This window comes from Citrus clementina, unplaced genomic scaffold (assembly GCF_000493195.1).
Source record: "Citrus clementina cultivar Clemenules unplaced genomic scaffold, Citrus_clementina_v1.0 scaffold_3, whole genome shotgun sequence".
NCBI classification, from domain to species: Eukaryota; Viridiplantae; Streptophyta; class Magnoliopsida; order Sapindales; family Rutaceae; genus Citrus; species Citrus x clementina.
The window spans coordinates 37,990,177-38,010,613 of record NW_006262339.1 but is presented as its reverse complement, the minus strand read 5'-3'; the positions used below and the strand labels follow the sequence as shown (position 1 = coordinate 38,010,613).

At 34.6% G+C, this 20,437-nt stretch overlaps 3 protein-coding genes across 3 annotated transcripts; 1 reads left to right on the top strand and 2 right to left on the bottom strand.

The window, feature by feature from the left end:
- Positions 1–778: 778 nt before the first annotated feature.
- LOC18046037 (LRR receptor-like serine/threonine-protein kinase FLS2) lies at positions 779–4,598 on the top strand. The gene is made up of 2 exons (XM_024187700.1): positions 779–3,941; positions 4,036–4,598. The coding sequence occupies exons 1-2, from the start codon at positions 779–781 to the stop codon at positions 4,455–4,457; spliced, it is 3,585 nt and encodes a 1,194-aa protein (XP_024043468.1). The 3' UTR covers positions 4,458–4,598.
- Positions 4,599–4,678: 80 nt separating this feature from the next.
- On the bottom strand, positions 4,679–10,921 carry LOC18046036 (3beta-hydroxysteroid-dehydrogenase/decarboxylase). Its single transcript, XM_006442911.2, has 12 exons — positions 10,546–10,921; positions 9,943–10,032; positions 9,710–9,843; positions 9,445–9,615; positions 8,905–9,021; positions 8,729–8,808; positions 8,019–8,217; positions 6,754–6,871; positions 6,010–6,184; positions 5,430–5,586; positions 5,153–5,216; positions 4,679–5,056 (listed from the first exon to the last, which is right to left on the bottom strand). The coding sequence occupies exons 1-12, from the start codon at positions 10,784–10,786 to the stop codon at positions 4,842–4,844; spliced, it is 1,761 nt and encodes a 586-aa protein (XP_006442974.1). The 5' UTR covers positions 10,787–10,921; the 3' UTR covers positions 4,679–4,841.
- A 3,175-nt stretch (positions 10,922–14,096) lies between these two features.
- Positions 14,097–19,328, bottom strand: LOC18048786 (hydroxyacylglutathione hydrolase 2, mitochondrial). Its single transcript, XM_006442910.2, has 8 exons — positions 19,207–19,328; positions 18,072–18,254; positions 17,489–17,692; positions 16,628–16,751; positions 15,829–15,929; positions 15,006–15,080; positions 14,813–14,911; positions 14,097–14,402 (listed from the first exon to the last, which is right to left on the bottom strand). Exons 1-8 carry the CDS (start codon positions 19,261–19,263, stop codon positions 14,256–14,258), a joined length of 990 nt encoding a protein of 329 aa, XP_006442973.1. The 5' UTR covers positions 19,264–19,328; the 3' UTR covers positions 14,097–14,255.
- Positions 19,329–20,437: the final 1,109 nt, after the last annotated feature.

Sequence of the window (20,437 nt, the reverse complement as noted above, 5' to 3'; positions counted from 1 at the left end):
GAAGGCGTTGAAAGTATTGTTTTAATGGTTGAAAGAAACCCCTCCACCCTTGTTATTACAACTCTTCACTTATACGAATACAAAAGCCCATTGTTTCAAAAACTTCCACTCAATTTCAACTTGCAAGCCATCAAACTAATCAAATCAAACCAATGGCTTCGCATCCAATCAAACGAATCAAGGAAAAAAAAAAAAATGAAACAAATCAAGATATAGGTTATAAAAATGGGCCCCTCCCGAACACGTCGGCAGTATCAAAATCATCACGTAAAAGAAGAAGAATCTGCTATCATTTTGCCTTATTGTCGTGACCAAATCGCGAGTCAGAAACGCAGAATCAACCCCATAATTTTTCTATCCGTTTTTTGGGGCTCGCACATCAATGGGTCACTCTGCAAGTCTGTAACTGCCGCATCAAGCATAAAAATTATATGATTTAATTATGACCCAATTGCTCGATCTTGTACAAGAATAAGATTGCTACTAACACTTGTTTATTGTATAAACGTAATACGTATTAAATCTCTATGAGTGGACGGTCATAGTTTCGTAATGTTTATATTAAACGTTGGCGGTATCTATCTCTTCTAGATAATGGCCAATAGTTCTTTGTCATCATGTGTAGAGCTCAAAGTCAAACATTAGGAGAAATTGAGCCTAAGGTTCAAAGAACCCATGTGATTAGCTTGACATATTCTGTCACTAACGGGACCGTTTGATATGATTTAACATTTCTATATAACTTTCCCCCTTCATTACAAACTTTCACATCTCGCAAATGGAGTCTCAAACAGTCAGCTTAAGCTTAATCGTAGTCATATTTTTTTCTCTCTTTTCCACTGTTGCATTATCACCTGCAGAACGAAGCTTAGAAGAAGTAGAAACTGAAGCCTTGAAGGCCTTTAAGAATGGCATCACCAGCGACCCTTTAGGAGCACTTGCTGATTGGAATGCCACAAATCAAATTCATCACTGCAACTGGTCTGGAATCACCTGTGACCATTCGTCAAACCATGTCATTGCCATTAAACTCGTCGACAAGCAGCTCCAAGGCCAGATATCTCCATTCCTTGGCAACCTTTCAGCCCTCCAGGTTCTCGATTTATCTTTGAATTCATTCTCTGGGAGTATTCCGGCTCAGCTGGGGCAATGCTCCCAGCTTGCTGAACTAACTCTATACTATAATTCTCTTTCGGGTTCCATTCCACCAGAAATAGGATCCCTTCAGAATCTGCAAGCAATGGACTTAGGAAAGAACTTCTTGAAGGGAAGCATACCCGAAAGCATTTGCAACTGTACTTCCTTGTTAGCGCTTGGTCTCATTTTCAACAATCTTACTGGTACAATCCCAAAAGACATCGGAAATTTGATAAGCCTTCAAATGTTTGTAGCATACCACAACAGGCTTGTAGGTTCAATTCCAGTTTCCATGGGTAGATTAGAAGCCTTGCAAGCTTTAGATGTGAGTCAGAACATGTTGTCGGGAACAATACCTCTAGAAATAGGAAACCTGTCAAACTTAGAATATCTTCAGTTATTTGAAAATTCTATTGGAGGAAGAATCCCGTCCCAATTAGGCAATTTTAGAAAGCTTCTCGCGCTTGAACTGTACACCAATCAGCTCACGGGAAGCATTCCCTCTGAGCTTGGAAATTTGGCTAGCTTACAATCAATGCATCTACACGAAAATAGATTGAATTCCACAATCCCAATTTCTTTGTTCCAGCTGAAATCTTTAACTCGTTTAGGACTCTCCCAGAATGAGTTGACCGGAACATTACCCCTTGAGCTAGGATATTTAAGGTCATTACGAGTATTGACCCTACATTCCAATAAGTTCACCGGGGAGATCCCTTCTTCACTGACAAACCTGACAAATTTAACATATTTGTCAATGAGCTTCAATTCCTTAACAGGGAAGCTTCCATCAAACATCGGGTTGCTTCATAACCTCGAAAATCTGACCATGAATAACAATCTTCTTAAGGGAACCATTCCATCTAGTATCACCAACTGTACCCATCTCGCATCCATAGGTTTGGCATTCAATAGGATTACTGGGAGAATTCCCACTGGTTTAGGAAAGATGCAAAACCTTACATTCCTATCTTTGTCATCAAATGGTATGTCCGGAGAAATCCCCGATGATCTTTTCAATTGCTCAAATCTTGAAATTCTCGATCTGAGTGAAAACAATTTCAGTGGACTGCTGAAACCAGGAATCGGAAAGCTTAATAATCTCAAGATTATGAAAATCCGAACAAATTCCTTTATTGGGCCAATACCACCAGAGATCGGCAATCTGAGCCAACTCATGACCTTGTCTCTTGCTGAAAATAGTTTCACAGGTCCTATTACATCAGAGTTATCCAAGCTTTCTCACCTTCAAGGACTCTCTTTGCATCACAACCGTCTAGAAGGTGCAATGCCTGACAGACTATTTGAACTGAAGCAGCTAACCTATCTTGATTTGCAGCAAAACAAGTTGACAGGTCCAATTCCAAATGTTGTCTCAAATCTTGGGTTTCTTTCATACTTGAACCTCCAAGGCAACAATCTTAACGGGTCAATACCAATAAGCATGGAGCGTCTTCATCGACTTTTGACCCTGGATCTCTCTCATAACCATTTAACAGGATCCGCTCCAGGATCTATGATTGCAGGTATGGGAAGTATACAAATATATTTGAACTTCTCATACAATTTATTGGAGGGAAGTATTCCAGATGAGATTGGTAAGCTGGAAATGGCACAAGCCATTGACATTTCAAACAATAACCTCTCAGGGAAAATTCCTAAAATGCTTCAAGGCTGCAGAAATCTGTTCTCTCTTGATCTGTCAGGAAATAAACTTTCTGGTGCAATCCCTCCTGAAGTTTTTGGTCGAATGGATATGCTTATGAGCTTGAACCTTTCAAAAAATGGTTTAGACGGTGAAATTCCTGAAGAGTTGGTAAATTTGAAGCATCTTAGCTCGTTGGACCTTTCTCACAACAAGTTGACAGGCATCATCCCTGAAAGCCTGGCCAATCTTTCCTCCTTGAAACAACTGAACCTTTCTTTCAATCAACTTGAAGGCCGTATTCCTGAATCCGGCATATTCAGAAGCATTAACATGTCTAATTTGGATGGAAACCCAGCTCTGTGCGGAACAAAAACTCTCAGAGCATGCAGCTCAACGAGGAAAAACTCCCATCATTTGTCCAAGAGGACAAAGTTGGTACTTGGCTGCTCAGTTGCTGTTGTTCTGATTCTAGTTCTCGTGCTACTGACGTTAGCACTCAGTCGATATCGATATGGCAAAAGGAGGAAGTCAGAAAGGGTTGAGGCCCAAGAACCAGAGTTCATTTCCGCAACGACACTTAGAAGGTTTGATCGAACAGAATTAGAAAATGCTACCGGCTTCTTCAGTGAAAACAACATTATTGGTAACAGCAGTTTGAGTACTGTTTACAGAGGTCGACTGGAAGATGGGCAGATTGTAGCAGTGAAAAAACTGAATTTCCATCAATTCTCTGCAGAGTCTGACAAGAACTTCTACCGCGAGGCCAAAACTTTATCGAAGCTGAAGCACAGGAATCTGGTTAAGGTGCTGGGGTATGCTTGGGAAAGTGGGAAACTCAAGGCATTGGTTCTTGAATACATGGAAAATGGAAGCTTGGAAAGCGTTATACATGGACCTGGGGTGGATCACTCAAGGTGGACGCTGCCCAAAAGAATAGATGTTCTTATTTCCGTTGCCAGTGGGTTGGATTATTTGCATTCTGGTTATGACTTCCCCATTGTTCACTGTGACTTGAAGCCTTCCAATATTCTCTTAGACAGAGACTTTGAGGCTCATGTGAGCGATTTTGGTACGTCTCGAATGTTGGATGTTCATCTACAAGATGTCTCCTCATTATCATCAGCTTTTCAAGGCACTATTGGCTACTTGGCACCAGGTAAATCTTTCAAGCTCATCAGTGTTTCCTTATTACAGGTCATGATTTCTATAGAAGTCTTGTACTAAATCATATATGTGTTCTTTCTCATCAGAGTTTGCGTACATGAGGACAGTCGCGACTAAAGTAGATGTGTTTAGCTTTGGTATAGTGGTCATGGAGTTCTTGACAAAACGGAGGCCAACAGGACTGGATGAAGAGAATGGGTTGTCGCCTATCAGCTTGCGTCAACTTGTGGAGAAAGCTGTGGCAAATGGAATCAACGGGATTCGTCAAATCACAGACCCTAGGCTGGTTTTGAGTATTTATGAAGAGCAGGAGCAGTACCAAGTATTGGAAGAGCTCTTTAAACTGGCCTTGGCTTGTACTTCCTCAAATCCTGAGGATCGTCCCAATATGAATGAGGTGCTGTCTACGCTTCCGAAGCTACGAGAAACAAGATTTGGAAATCGTCATGAACACTTTCCTTTCGGTGGAGAATCAAACACTACAGCGCCTTTAAAAGGACAGTTCTAATTTTATGCAATATTGGTTTAATCGTTTACTGTATTAGTTGTTTTTCTATTCATAAAAGCATTGCATGTACAACTGAAGAAGAGAAGCGTTAGCAAAAGGTGGGAAAACTTGCTTTAAGTTCTGAAATTGGCTAGCAAATTCCTTTTCAACGTTATGTGTTCAAAGTCAGATTTGTTAATGATGATTAGTAATAATGAAAAGGGGGAAAAAAAAAACCTGAATTTGATCCATGTGAATATAGCCCGTCTTTTTCCTTTTCTACCCCCTCTCTTTTTTCTTGGGGACACCACATTCTCGCCATATATTTGTTACAGGCAACTAATCGAGCTAACAAATCATGTACAAGCATCTAAAATGAGCTAAAAGAAATTCTCATGCATTCACTCATTGGAGCCGCTTCCGATCATTTCCCTCAGCAGGTGCTTTATGTTCATGCAGGATCTTGCAGTCATAGAGAAATGACACAACTGGAGCGGGTACATTTCTTATCAACGACACCTTTGACTTTTTCAAATAGTTGAACAAGAATTTTGCTAATCCATCAATCTCCGGTTCATATTGTTCATAAACGAAGAATGCAGTGAATGCAAAAACCAGAGCTGCATTAAATTCCAAAGAACGTCAATTTGAAAAATGAAAAACGTTCGAATATCTACTAGAACCACTGAGGAATAGGAAGATCAATAGTTGCTTACCTAAGCCAATTGACCAAGTGAAGGACTGCAACATCAATTTGGAAAGATAAAGAGAACCTGCAACCTGTATAAATTTCAATGTGGTTTAAGGCCAAGAAAAAATGTTCTAAGGGCACAGTGCAAAAGGAGGCTAACCATATGTCACTCTGAGGCTAACAAGGTGTCATTATCAAACAAAACAACCTTGATTTCCAGCTTACTTTATTAAGAAGTGGTTATCATAAAAATTGCCTGGAAGATGAGTTCTGGAAACTTTAATGTAATATGCACTGCATACCTTGAAGAAGGTATTCCAATCATCTCCTTTAGCCAACAATCTTATATTCCGAAACCCCATGTTCCACAAAAATGCTATTCTTGCAATTGAATCTTTTATCACTGTTTCTGAAAGTTCAAAACAAGATGGAGATATGCGCTTAACATTGAAGCCAAATCTGCACAAGGAAGGCAAATAGTCAACAGAATTAAATAATCTTCTGAAACAATATAGCCGGATCAAAATCAAGGGAGGGCTCATTTGAAAATCGAGTACACATTATTTATGATGCTTAAACACTCTAAATTCTGGACAATGAATTCAGAAATTTTGAAGAAACATCAGTGGCATAATCCAACAAGCAATTAGAAAGAACAAATTCCACCATATGGAAAACGGTACTCTAGTGGGGTGAGGGATGGTGACCAGTAAAGACCTTGGCATACATGCATACGAAAAGGGAAGGGGAATAATAATAGTGAAAATTAAGTGAATAAAACAAATGTTGAATAAGAGGGAAACATGGCTGATTTTAGAGAGCTAGTTACACGCAAGGGAACAAAAAACGAAATACTAAGCCTCAATGACCATCCATACTTACATGTTTGATGGTAAAATGCCATATCCAAAAAGGACAGCAGAAAGCAGCAAAAGAAACTTGGCTGCAGATGAGGTCAAAGTACTTCCACCAAGAAAAAACCAATAAAATAACAGAACCAGAACAAGGAAGTATGTAAATGTTTTCTTCTCATCTTTCCACAGCAAAATGTCTGCAACTGCACTGATATACCTCAAGGTCAAAAAACAATAATATTCACATAAGAAATATCCTAGGAACAAACTATGTCTAAACTTAAAAGCAGGTTCTGCTTCGTAAGCTGTTCTACTGATGATCATTTCCGGCCGTCTGATTATTATGTTATGACGTTTGATTTATACAGATCATGTAATTTCCACACAGAAATATGCTTTACTTTCCAGTGCTTAAAGATGCGAATTAAATTTTCTTTTTCCTTTGTCTGCAATACAGTGATATTACAGAAAGCCAAGCCTAGAACAACAAACTGGTTCTGCCAAGACCAGCAACATGTGCTGTGGCAAATGATTAGTAGCTAGCCAAGCAGGTCTCTAGATCCATGTTTGCCATGTCTATCATGTTTGATATCCAACCATTTAATTTGTCGCACAAAATTAACTGCTGACTTTTAAAAGATCTTAGGATAAGCTAATGATCCCACAACATATACCAGTAAAAACTGAATTTTAACCATACATAATCTACAGCCATATGTTGTCTTAGGTTGACTTTTGAGCCATTTCAAAAAATGTTATTTAAGTTTCCAACCTTTCCCTCCGCCTAGTAGCTTCTCCACTTTTGATTGTTCATTAAAGTCTCTGGAATAAGCTAAAGAGGAGTCCCTGGCTAAATGAGAGAATGACTGAATGGTTGAAGAGACACCTTCCTGCAGAATGAACAACCATCACGGGCATAAGCAAAATGTCCGACAACTCAAATTTCCATAGCAATAATTGGCTAATCATGCTAGTAAATTCCAATATAGGAAATGGAGAAGCAGCCTGCCCAGCATATGGTACCATGCAATAGAATCAATTGCTCTCATTGTAGATCCAACAACACTTATTAGGCAGTAAGAAAGAAAAAAAGAAAAGACAAGAGAAAAAAGGGCATGGAGTAAACAGGTAAAGGAAGCAAAGGATTGTCCTGAACGCAGCAAAATCAATGCAATTGTCAAAGAGACTGAAGCTGAACCCTCAGAGACCAAGGTGAGAACTTCACACATGAACCCAAGTGAGTGGCAAATCTCTCCCTTTTGACCACTTGAAGATAGGAAAAAAAATCCCTGTCTTACATATTCCGTCCAATAAAACAACGGAAGTAGCCTTCAAGCAATCTTTTCCTTCTAACCCTTTCCTCATCTCTTATCATTTCTTAATAAACAAAATGTTCCACACCAAAGATGTATTTTTAATATCTCAACCAACTACATTATAAAGTCATGCCTAACCACCTAGTTTTAACTGTTAAATTGTCAAAAAATGAGTATTGGACATGCCAAGAAAAACAACAGAGCCACTTCAATAAGATTGCTTCTTGGGCCTTCATATGACGAACACTAACTTCAAAAAATGCACCATGAATCCATAATTCCACGATCCTCTATGGACACTCATCTTTTGCCACCATAAGATTAATAAAACCGAAACTTAAAGAGGAAGACAAAAAGAAACGAAAAAAAAAACTGAAGCCAAACAAAAATCCTTCCATCGGACAATTGATATTCTTTCCCTTCAGATCTGAACCTAGTGCCACATGGTCCAACCATCTAGTTCTACTTGGTCTTATTGCTATGTCCAACAAAAACAAGATATAACCACAAATAATGACAATAGTCCCAACTTTAGTAAAAATAAGGAGGTAACAGGAATCCTAAGGATTATAAAAATTGATTTCATAAATTTCCTAGAATTAAGGACTTGAAATCAGAAATACTAACAGAACATATGAAATGAAGAACACATAGAACAAAAGATAGATGATAAAAATCAATATATGTAAGAAGAAAGACATCAGATCAAAAAGTCACCTACTTCCAGGGAGACAACTGGTGAGTATCCAGTATGTTTTTGGGCAGCAATGCAGTCAAAGGTTCTGGTGCGAGAGGCTAATTGAACGATGTAACAAGCTGATAGAGAATGGTTATATGTCCTGAGGCCGAACTTTTCATGTATCCATTTCACAAGCAGGATAATATACCAAACCACCCCCGTAGGAAGTTTAATAAATGGTCTGGAATTAAAGAGATAGAGACTTAAAGTTCATAGTATACTGTTAGAAAATCAAAGAAAAGAAGAAGATAAAAGAAATGAGAATTAGTCCATGCATTGCCGTATAGCACAGCAGCATGAAAAATGCAAAAAAGAAAATAGGCCAAACAACAACATAATTGGGATCTCATCTTTGCCCAATTCAAAATGTCTAATGACCTTGTTGTTACATAAAAAGATAAAGAGGAAAGATGATGATGACGCTCGTTCTACTCAGTGAGATATATACATGCATAAATGTGTTTTCTGTGTGCCGGTGAATGGATTATAACACAGTGCATTCCCCATACCAATATGCCTTTTCTGGTATTCTTTTTACCATATCTAATAGCTGAAATCAAATAAGGAAGGAAAGAAGACAAGAACAAAATTAAACCTTTTCCAGTACTTGTAAATTCAAAACTGCAATTCTGTTAATACTCATCAGTTCTTGTATGCAACTTCTCACTAGAAATTCAGAATGCTTACTGTACCTTTGATATCCCAGGCCTTCCAATATAATAGACAAAAAGTCCCAGAACTTGATGGGTTCTAGATTAGTGATGAAAAATGCCTGCATATTCAGTGAAAAAGCTTCCTTATGGATAGATATATGAAAAACAGAAAATATATAAGGCCTTTAAATTCAATGATCCAAAACGTAGAGTACCATTCCAGCCACAGAGACCATTCGTGAATCTAGAGCTTCAGCTGCACAGACATGAGCATGAGCGACATTTTCAACATAGGTAAAGTCGGACATATTTTCACCACTTCCTATAATAAACTGAAATGAGAAATTCAGTTACTCCAGAAAAGTTCTAACAAAACACTGGCATGAATAAGAAATACAAAATAACACAAAAATTAAAACTTCTGAACATTGAAGATGTGAAGAAAAGAAAAATGGAGCTTATAATGATCAGGTCTGCGTAGTATTTAAGAATCATTACTAAAATAAGTTGTATTGTGGCTGGGAACTTGAGTGCATCATTTCAAAAAGATTTCAAACAAACCTTAGTCCATATTTAAAATAAACCTGGATGGACTAAGGTTTGTAGAAAGAAAGACATGGGGATAAAAATGTGAACAAGATTCCAAAAAGATCCATAATTGCATTCAAATTTCAGTTGGCAGTCAAAATGTTAATACAATGTCCATCCCAGTCCAGAAATTATGGAGTTTTTTTAACACAGCAACAGTATCAAACCTTAGTCCATCCAGGTTTGGCTAGATTCACAAGAAGAGGCACAAGCTGTGTGTCTCCTGGTCCAAAGACATTGCTTGGACGAAGAGCACATGTTAAAAGACCATCGATATTGTTAGCAAACAGGACTAGAGCTTCAGCTTGAGCCTTAAGGTCACACATCAAGTCCTGAAACTGCATCATGTACACATCACAAGTCAAAGGATGATTAGATAAAATGAAACACTTTACAAGACGCATGGAAAACCCTTTTAATTAACTAACTTACTTTCCAGCGACATGTCAAGGTTTCATCCCCATTATGAATATCATGTGAACCATCAAATACAACATCTGCAGTACTATTGTATACGAGCCGCCTAACTTTCCATTCTCGGCAAGCAGTGACAACATTTTTTGCACCTGAACATAGAATTAAACCCAGAGCAATCACTAATCCACTAAAAGATATCTCTGTTTAGTTCTCAAAAGATCTTTCCTTCATTGGGATGTCCTAATTACCTTGAACTATAATCATGTAGCAATTGTAGAAATCATCAGTGTTCAGATCAGTGGCATCCATATAGAATACTGTGCTCGCACCTTCCAGCACTGCAAAAGGTGTATGCAACACACAAAAGTATATTCAACTTAAACTCTTGCAGAAATTGAACAATAAAATGCAAAAAGACAGTAACAAGAATCTCTACCATTTCCTTTTCTCAACAAAGATGTAAATGTCTATTTCGACATTTTCTTAGCAACCAAACAGTCCTCAATAATATAATCAACATCTATTTATTTATAGCTTCTTTTCATTTTTCATAAATCCTTTTTCCACATTTCCTCAGCAACCACTACACATAAAAGGGGAAAAAAAACCATAAATACATACAACATGCATTTACATTTTTTAAAGATTAAGAAAAATCTAACTCATAAATTTGTAACTAATAATAATCAATTCATAAATTCCATTTCTCATATTCTCTTTCTCCACATTTTATTCGGCAACCAAACAGCATCCAGTTCACGCACGAAATACAACAACATATGCATACTCATAATGACTCATACGTGTATACTTAAAAATACGTATGAGTGTATTTATAATTTTTGGTACACCTTTTTTGATTTGAGAGATATCGCGAACATCGACTTGGTGATACTCAGCGCGACCGGAAGAGAGAGAGTCGGAGAGGAGCGAGTTGGACTCGGAGGGGTCGAGCTGGAGAGACTGAGTCGAATCGGTGACTCGGACGATACATTGGCCGAGTTCTAACAGCCGCAAAACTAGCGATCTCCCGACAAATCCTCTCCCGTTGAGGACCACGCAGGTCCTCGGGATCGCCTCATCGAATGGCATGTCGTTTTAGTACCTTTTCTTTTCCTCTTCCTTCTTTGAATTGAAACAATCGACGACTCCAATTCGGTGTCGTTTTGAGGGGGAAGAGAGAGAGAGAGAGAGAGAGAGAGGGGCCTTGTTTGTTTATTTCAAGAGTGCGTGTGCGTTTGGCGGGCAAAAAAGCGAAGTTGCTCACTTAAGTGCGTTGCTGACTGTAGACTGTCAGGGGCCCACAGAATCACGTGGTCAATTTTCTTGATTTGGAATTTTGATTGATTTTTTAATGGGCATTCGCCTTTCGGTCGAAAAGGTGATTGGATTCAAAGTATTTTTAATATTATTTTGTAGAATTAAATTATGATAAATTCTTTTTACACCTTTCATTTTTAATGCTTTTAATTATAATTATTTTTTATACATAGTAACCAAAATAATTAATTTTAAAAAAATTTTAAGAAATCCAAATATAATTTAAATAGCTTAATTTCTACAGACTAATAGTATTAGAAAATGTTGAATGTATAAAACTATTCTTAAAATATAAATTATTGTATTTATTTTAATAATATATTTGTATGTGTTATAAAAATTTTAAATAAATCTTTAAGTTAAATAGATTTTAAATTTATAAAATATATTTCATCTAATAATTATAATAACATTATTTTTTACATAATATTAAAATAATTTAAATTTTATATATTTATTTTAATATTATATATATATTTATTATAAAATTTAGTTTAATATAATATAAGATTGTAAAATATTAAAATATATTTTAAAAATTAAAAAATATTTTAAAATGTATATATTTATTTTAATATTACATTTCTATTTATTACGAAACGATAGAGTCAAATTTTTTTTAATTAATAGAGCCAACATGTATTATAGTAAATAAGATATCTTAGTATCTCTTATTAAAAATTTAGGGGTTTACATAACTATTTCCTCAATTCTTAAAAATGTAGATGTTCTTTTCGCTTACTTTAATGCTTAAAACTCCAATTAAGATAGTAATATTATTATTATATCTAGTGGCGGCTTACGTGTAAGGAAGAAATTAGTTGCTTAAACATTATTTCATGCCATATAAGTTACCACCTCATATTGTATAAGAAAATTTGTACAGTCATTTGTAGATGTATCATTATTATTAGAAGAATACTAATTAAGTTGATAGATTTGTTTCTACAATAATCTACTCAGAAGAGAACGCTTCCTTTCTTGCCAATGTTGATGCAGTTTACAATTTTATTTATAATTATGAAGGACTAAAATAATAAGACTAATAGGTTGTGTTATTAACATTCAAGGGATTCGGGTCCTATGAATATTTATTTTTACATAAGAAGAAATTCTACCTCAAATGAGTAATCCATAAAATTGGCCTAATTATAACTCAAAACTAAGGCCTGGAATATATGTATATATATATATAGCAAGCTCCCTGCTTTGTATTATAATTGAGAGAAGCAAATTAGTCTAATGTAATAAAGTAAGAGGGTGACAGAATAATTAGAGAATCGAAACAAATGGAAGCGAACAAAAATACTATAAAAAATGGAGATAATGTTAGCTAGCCATAGTGGTTCAAGTGGCTATCTCATCTCAATCAACTATATGACCATGATTCAGTTTCTTTGAAAACTGAAAAGGAGAAAGTGATCTCAGTTCAGCTTGCAAAAATATAAAATAATGGGTTGTGTTTGGTAAACCCATCCACATCCAATTGAGCCACCAACATACATTCATTGATGGGGCTTTCTCCACTAATATATTTATTCTAAAGACAGATATTCACCCACTGCTCACCATTTCGTGTTTTATGTAAAAAATTATTAATTTTAAAATTTAGAAAGTGCATCACCTTTTTTTGTAACATTATTAGATAATTTAATAAAATATTAGTTGTTATTTTGGGTTGATGGGAATAAATCGTAGACTCTAAGTTCCCCATAATGGTAACGGAATATAATGTTCAAAATTTCTCATAACTGATTTTATGATTGCTTTGAATGTAATTTAGAAATCTATTACTGTTTCTCTGGGTGATTTTTCATTTTTGAAGATTTGTAATTATTGTTGAAGATATATTATTCATGATGGATTACATGAGTAGGGTTCTTGATTTATGCTATAAATGAGCTACAAATTAGTTAAGCTCTTATTTTTGGTGATTTTATATCTTTAAATTAGTAGGCTTGATGAATTTATATTGTTAATTTTGTAGCTATTATTAGTTCCAACATATATAAGATAAAATCATTTTTTTTTGTCATCTAGGTAAGATTAAACAGTTTTTTTACATTCAGGGGTAAGATAATTATTTTATCAATATTCTATTAAATTTTCTAATTGTGTTAATTAAAAAAGTAAAAAAGCGATATAAATTTCAAACAAATAGATGCAAAAGAAAAGTTTAATGTATTTTTAATAAAGTACAAAACATCATGTATTTTTAATAAAGTACGAAACATCATATTCGGCGGATGTCTTCCCCTTTGAGTATTATCTAGAAGCACATTAAAAATTATTTGTGATATCTTTACATTAAATTGCTTTGGTGATTAATGTGAAGATATCTCCAACACATTAAGATATCTTCACATTAAATTGCTTTAGTAATTACATTTAAAAAAAAAAAAAGGAAACATTACCCAAACACAATTATTGAATTATACGTACACTTAGTAATTAATTTATTATTATTATTTTTAACGAAAACCTTTATCACTAAATATTTCAAGATGTGTACTGTAACCATCCCAATCATTCAGTCAAAATGTCCTCCTCACTTGCTTTGCTGAGAAAAGAAGTATGTGCAGAAGGACCTGTCTATGGTACAGATTCTGTAACAAACATCTCCTGTAACAAACATCTCCCGTCATCCCACCATCCGATCTTCTATTGTTTAGTTTCTCACTCCACATCCAACCACATCCAACGGCTGATGCTGCAGTCTGTAGCTTACAGATTCTGTAAGCTAGTCAAGTCCTGTGCAGAATTGTAGACAAGCCAACCACTCATAGCCAAAAAGGGTTGAGAAATGACAGATTTATGCTGTTCCTTTGACAAATCTGATTCAACAACCATACCAAATCTTTGATCTTTTCATCTTATTATACAAATCAACAGCCATTAGCCGAATGAATTTTTGTATGATGAGCAAACATTTTCGAATTATATACACCTTGAAATTATGTTATATTTGCAGAAGTCTAAATTCTTGGTTGACCCTAAATGTAACACAAGTAAATTGTAAGAAAGAAAAAGAAAAAGAGAGTACATTTTATCAGTTCCCAAAAAGCCATGGCATTAAACTCAATTCAAGAGAACATGGAAATTTCAAATAACTTTGGGACAAATGACAAAGTAAAAATTAAAATTGAAAACAAAAAAAAGGTTAAAATGTATACATTGGTGGTTTTATTTCATATTGGCACCAGCTACTCTCTGTACACAAACAATAGTAGTTAAAACGATCCTAGAAGTTATCCTTTGCTTGACGAATGACACCTAAGGCTTCTGAATCATCTGCAGTGTCTGGAATGCGCAATGACTGCCGGATTTCTGGACTTGACGTGCGAAGAAATGGATTACATGACTTCTCCATCTTTATTGTTGTTGGAATCTGGGTAGACACAAAAGTAAACAATTATTGCCAAAAAGAAAAAAAATGATAGAAAAAGAGCAACATGTTGCAGTAAGAAGAGAGCGTGCGTTGCTCCTTGAATGAAAATGAACTTGATAGATAGTTATATAAGCTTATCAAAGACTGAGTGGAATCGGGTGTTGTAACAAGCCACAATTGATATGTTCCTGACATACAAATGATCGCATGCGAGGGCTGCTAAAAATTTACACGGACTGCACATGCCCTTAGCTAACCTAATAATATCATGTGACGAATTCAAGATAATCGTGCTTTCAAGTGCAAAGAATTTCCAACCAAACTAAGACTTAACAATTGTAAAACTGAAAGATAGCTATCCAAAGAGAGTCAAGGAACTAAATCCAAACAAAGAAAGTCCAAGAAATTACCGTGGGCACACCCTTGCTTCGAAGTTGGGCTATGTGCGCTGCATATGATTGAAGGGCCTCATTGTTGGGTTCTATGGACAATGCAAATTTTGAATTACTCTGTACAATTTTTAAATCACAGTTAGGGTTCTTAAAGTTTTAGCTTGAAAAAATTGCAAATTGCTGAAATGGGAAAAAGAAAATAATTACGTACCAGCGTATATTCATGACCACAATATACATTTGTATCATCTGGCAGAGACATTATCTTCTGAAGGGAAGAAAACATCTGTAACATAGACAATCAACTGTTGATGTACAAATCATATCAAAACAGTGAGCCAACATAGTTTTTATGTTTTTCACAGAGAAAGAAATGACTTTCATGCAGTGTATTAAACATCTTCGCAGACACAACCATTTACCAGTGTATATTTATTGTATATAGTATTTCTTTAAAAGGCCAATATCTAAAATGGCATATATACCCATTAAAAGGAAAATGAGCTTCCGTCTTATATTATTCTCTTTACACTCAATCATGCTATCTTCTCAATTCTTTTTAAATATGAATATAGAAATCTCATCATGGAAATAAAACTATGTTTTCACACTTTTAGAAGCCTTGTTTTCGATGAGCAACAAAGAGCAAAAAGCTAAACTCCTCTCAAAATTGGACTAGCTATGGACTTCTCAATTGGACATCCATATAGCTATAACAATTATTCAAGAATGATACAACAATAGCTCTGTTTTCAACTTAAATATCCCAAATCTTCTCACTAATGACAAATGAATATTTCTACTTGAACTAATATAGATGGCAACAATTTTAATCTCTTTAGGTCTTCTCCAAGAAAATTCTCTCCTCCCCAAACACATAAATGGGCACTAAATAGCAGGTTATTCTTTTTACCTTTTAGATAAGACTGATGAACAATTAAAATAACCTTTCAATTCAAAATAACATCATCCGCATGCCATAATTATAACAAAAAGTTCCAACCCACAAAGAATCAATGAAAGACATAATCTACCTGCCCAGGGGTTCCTTCAAAAAGCTTGCCACAGGATAAGCTGAACAAGGTGTCCCCAGTAAAAACTGCCGCTGATCCAGGAAAGTAGAAGCTAATATGACCTGTTGCAAATACAACCAATACAGTGAATCAGAAAAATTGGGAATAATCTGTAGAAATGACAAAGGTAAAACGAAATGCAAAATCACATCCATATATTCTGTACGTCAGGAAATAATACTCTAAAAAAGACAATTTAAAACTTTAAGAACATATCACAAATCTAAATATACTAATCTATATTTCGGAATTACACCTCACTTCAATTGAAGTTACAGAAGTCAGATGTCCATTATCCTTCACATTGGATGCATGTTATTCAGATCAAATTACTCTCTCTATTCGAGAGAACATCACGAAAGAATATGAAAGTAATCCTTTTGGGCTACAGACCCCAGATGTTAATTGTGTATCCATATGGAGCAGACTCAAAAATCAAATCCCAAAATTCCAAACCTGAACAATCATATGGTTATGTAATAAAAAAAATAACTTGATGCAGATGATAACCGTCATACATCTCCATGTCTACCAAAAGAATTTGTAGAATGAAGTAAAATTAACAACCAAAAACAATGCTGAAAATTCAATGATGCAGTGAATGGACCTTTTACATGCCATTTTAACTTTATAGAAATTTGGGGGGAAAAAAAAAGACAAGTACAAAGAGCAACTTAAAGTAGTTTAAAAGAGGGCAGAATCATTAAGTAACAAAAATGCTTCAATGACTTCATAAGATGATTAAGTAATGACATCCAACCTCGGGTATGGCCAGGCGTATCAATCACATGCACCTCATGACCAGCAAACATCCATTTGTCTCCATCATTCAAAACTATATCAATGCCAGGGATCCTATCCTTGTCTACTCCTGAACCAATCACCTACAACAAAGGAAAGTATAAAGCTTCAGAAAATTACATGCATCATGTAACCAATCATTAAGGATATGAGCTCTGTTCATAATAACGCAATAACGCATTCCCATAGTTCAATCATAACCTAGGGCATCAAATATGGGCACTTTAACATAAAGGCTTATGATGAACTAAAGAAATACTTGCTTCAGTAATAAAATTGTACACTTGGTCACTATTGACTATAAAAATGCTCATTTTGATAGGGGAAAATACTTGCATTCAGAAATTTTGGCTACCTGCCTATTCTATAATTTTAATTTTTGAGTCATGTAACAGATCGCGGTCTGCACATGTAAGTCAATGGAACCAGGATTAAAAAGCATACAAGTTTTTTATGCTAACTATGACTCTTTGGGTAATTAGCCAGGAGTATTAAACTTCAAAGTTTGTCCTTCACAAGTAAAGACAACATATGGTATCATCTGTAAACCTTATGGGGAAAAATTCTTTAGAGCCATTGGAGTTTTCTTCAAATAAACAGTGCGCAACGGAAAACATCAGCACCACATCAATGATCTTCACAAGGATTGCAAACATACAAAGTTCACAGAAAGATTAACACCAGTCAGCAGATGCAAAATTCAGAGAACTCAACCAATCAACAGCTAATTGTTTCAAGTATGAGTTGATGTTCAATTGCATGTCAATTACTCATTCACAATCAGCTACAAAAGTGAGAAAGAGAGATACCATATTCATACCTTTGCACCGTACCTTGCTTTTAGCTCCAAATTACCACCGGTGTGATCATGATGATGATGTGTATTTAGAATGTAAGTCAGATTTCGGTTTTTCCTACTCAAAGCATCTATCACAGGAACAGCTTCAGAAGGATCAACAACTCCAACAGTACCTGTGTCCATGTCATGTAAAAGATATGCATAGTTGTCCCTGAGACACGGTACCTGAAAATAAGATTGTGATTAGTAACGATGGCAACAATAAACATTACTAGCATGGGAAGGCAGTAGGCAGAGTCATATTAATAGATACATGTTGAAAAAGACTTCATTTCCTAGCTCCTTCAATGTTTCTTTGCTACAGATAAGAGTCTATGTTCTCATTTTTTGAGAAATAGGTAATCCAATTTAGCGACTTGGTGGTGAAGATGTCCAAGATTTTTAAGTCCAACATGGAGAGCATAACATTCTTACTCAAAGAAGCATATTAGAAGGAAAGGAAAGAATTATACATTAATCAAGGCCAACAAAAATGACATAACATAATTACAAGGAGCATCCATTACTTTATATTATAAAACATGATATTTAAAAATCAACTCACCAACTCAATTTGCAACGATGATGACATGTTGGAGATACTGCAAAACTCAGCAACTCTAAGAGATCGACTTGCTAAATGCAATGTCTTGAATGGCATTGATAATAAGCGCATGAAACCATACAGAAGACCCTTTCTAAGGCAAAGTTGTCTTGGTCCTGGCACAACACAAAGGCCACTCTGCCCCTAAAACATGGGAAACATTTCCAAACTTAATTACCACAAAATCATGAAATACCCACTTCAGAAAAAAGTCAGAGAAAATGTAAGTAGCAAATAAACTACAAGTATCACCATTTACATAGACATGAGCGTACAGAACAATACATGTTATTGTTTTATCAAAGGTATAAATGGACTAGTAGAATACAATTCATGTTGCAATATGAATACAAAACATAAATTGAACAAAACGAAAGACTGCGATTTTTTTCATTTGCCAATTAGAAATATAAAATAAACTTATGTGGATTATACAAATCACAAATTACTTTTGCACCCAAGAACATTCTTGTACCAAAATAATAGATGAATGACTACATCTGTGTGGAATCATACGAAATTCATTCCAAGAATATAATCATTTTGTATAATCAATAACATAATTTCTAATGTCTCACAATATCATCATTCATTTGGATGTGAAATTTCCAACTTCACATCAAATTCCTAACCTAAACTACATAAAATTCTACAAAACTACAATCCATAATAACATTTCCAACATAAAAATGAATTATAAAACAGCATTTAACTCAATTTTATATTTTAATTTTAAAAAATAATACCAGTAGCTCAGTTTGCACCAACAAATTCAGTTAAGTACAAGCAAAACAAAAACATAAACAAAGAAACAACTCTAAATAAAATAAAGTATATAACAATTAAACAAATGAAAATAACATTTAAAACAACATATAAAAAAAGTTTTCTTTATCGTTTTCAACTCGAAATTTGGATTTTGCCCACACGGTCGCATCAAATTGAAAATGTTGCCATTATATTATTTTCCCACTAACATTCCAATTTTTTTTTTTAAAGTGACGCTAGAAAAGGTTTTAAAACATACATGAAAGATGAAACCAACAAACGCAAAAACAAAAAAGAAAAGAAAAAGAAAATGGTAAAGAGCGGATACCCTTGAACAAGTGAAGGAGGCCATGGCAGCAGATGATGCTCTGGAGATCATTTGCATCTCTCTCTCTCTCTTCCTTTGTGAAAAAATGTTTAGAGAGAGAAAGTGTCCTTGTGACACAGAGAGAGAAGAAAGTGTTTTTAATTTATAAAAGGGAAAGTGATTTCAGTGGGCTGGCAGTCTGGCACTTGGCACTTGCTACTCAAGTATTATTTTATTAATCCATTGGATAATATCATATAGACACCTGTTTTATCACTATTTATTAACTAAAAGCATAGTTTATACATTTGTATCAAATAAGTCTTCACATTCTCCAGAATTGGCCTTTGTCTTTGCTTTGGGCCATTGGCCAGAGCTCTAAAGAAGTCCGAGGTTTGGACCTGCGTGTGATAAGAGGACAAACTATGAAACTATATCCAATTTGAATATATTAAAAAAATTAGGGGTCCAGATATTATTATCCCGATAATCATTTTGTTACTTTATTTATATTGACTTTTTGAGAAGGTGATTTTTTTTGGGGTGGAAAAAAATTAAATAATTAATTGTTGTGATATTTGTTTTGAGATGCTAAATTTTTTTTGGAGAGAAAATAAATTCTTTTTTTTTTAAAAAAGACCACTACCACGAGTTTATTTATTTTATTTTATTAGGGGATATACGGAATCTTAGCGATTGATGAATAAAACTTGTAGATACACTCAAAATAAAGTGTATTTTCAAATTGAATTAAAAGTAATTTAGTTGTTGTTCTTACTTCTTTTATTATTATTTTTATTCTTATTATTATTATTATATTACTTTGCTGGTAATCAATGTTCCAATCTAAGGGAGGTAGGAACTAAAACTTCAACTTAAAAACTTTGTCCTACCTTATTATTATTATTCTTATTCTTTAATAGTAATATGATACTAACTATGGCTTCATAAAATTGAAGAAATAAAAGAAACAAATTACTTCAAAATAAATCAAATGACTTAGGATGTTTTTTATTGAGAAAGGGAGATGTGACAAAAAAAATGTAAATTCTAAAAAATAAGAGGACGAGTGTAAATAACTTTTTGGGATTTAATATGCGAAATTTTTTGAGCTGATAATTGTGGTATTTATTTTGAAGATAAATAATTATATTTTATTTGGTGAATAAAACAATGAAAATATGTCGTTTTTGGAAACGATCACACGTATTTACTTAAAATTTCAAAGAAATTTAATTAATTTTTCGGTGAG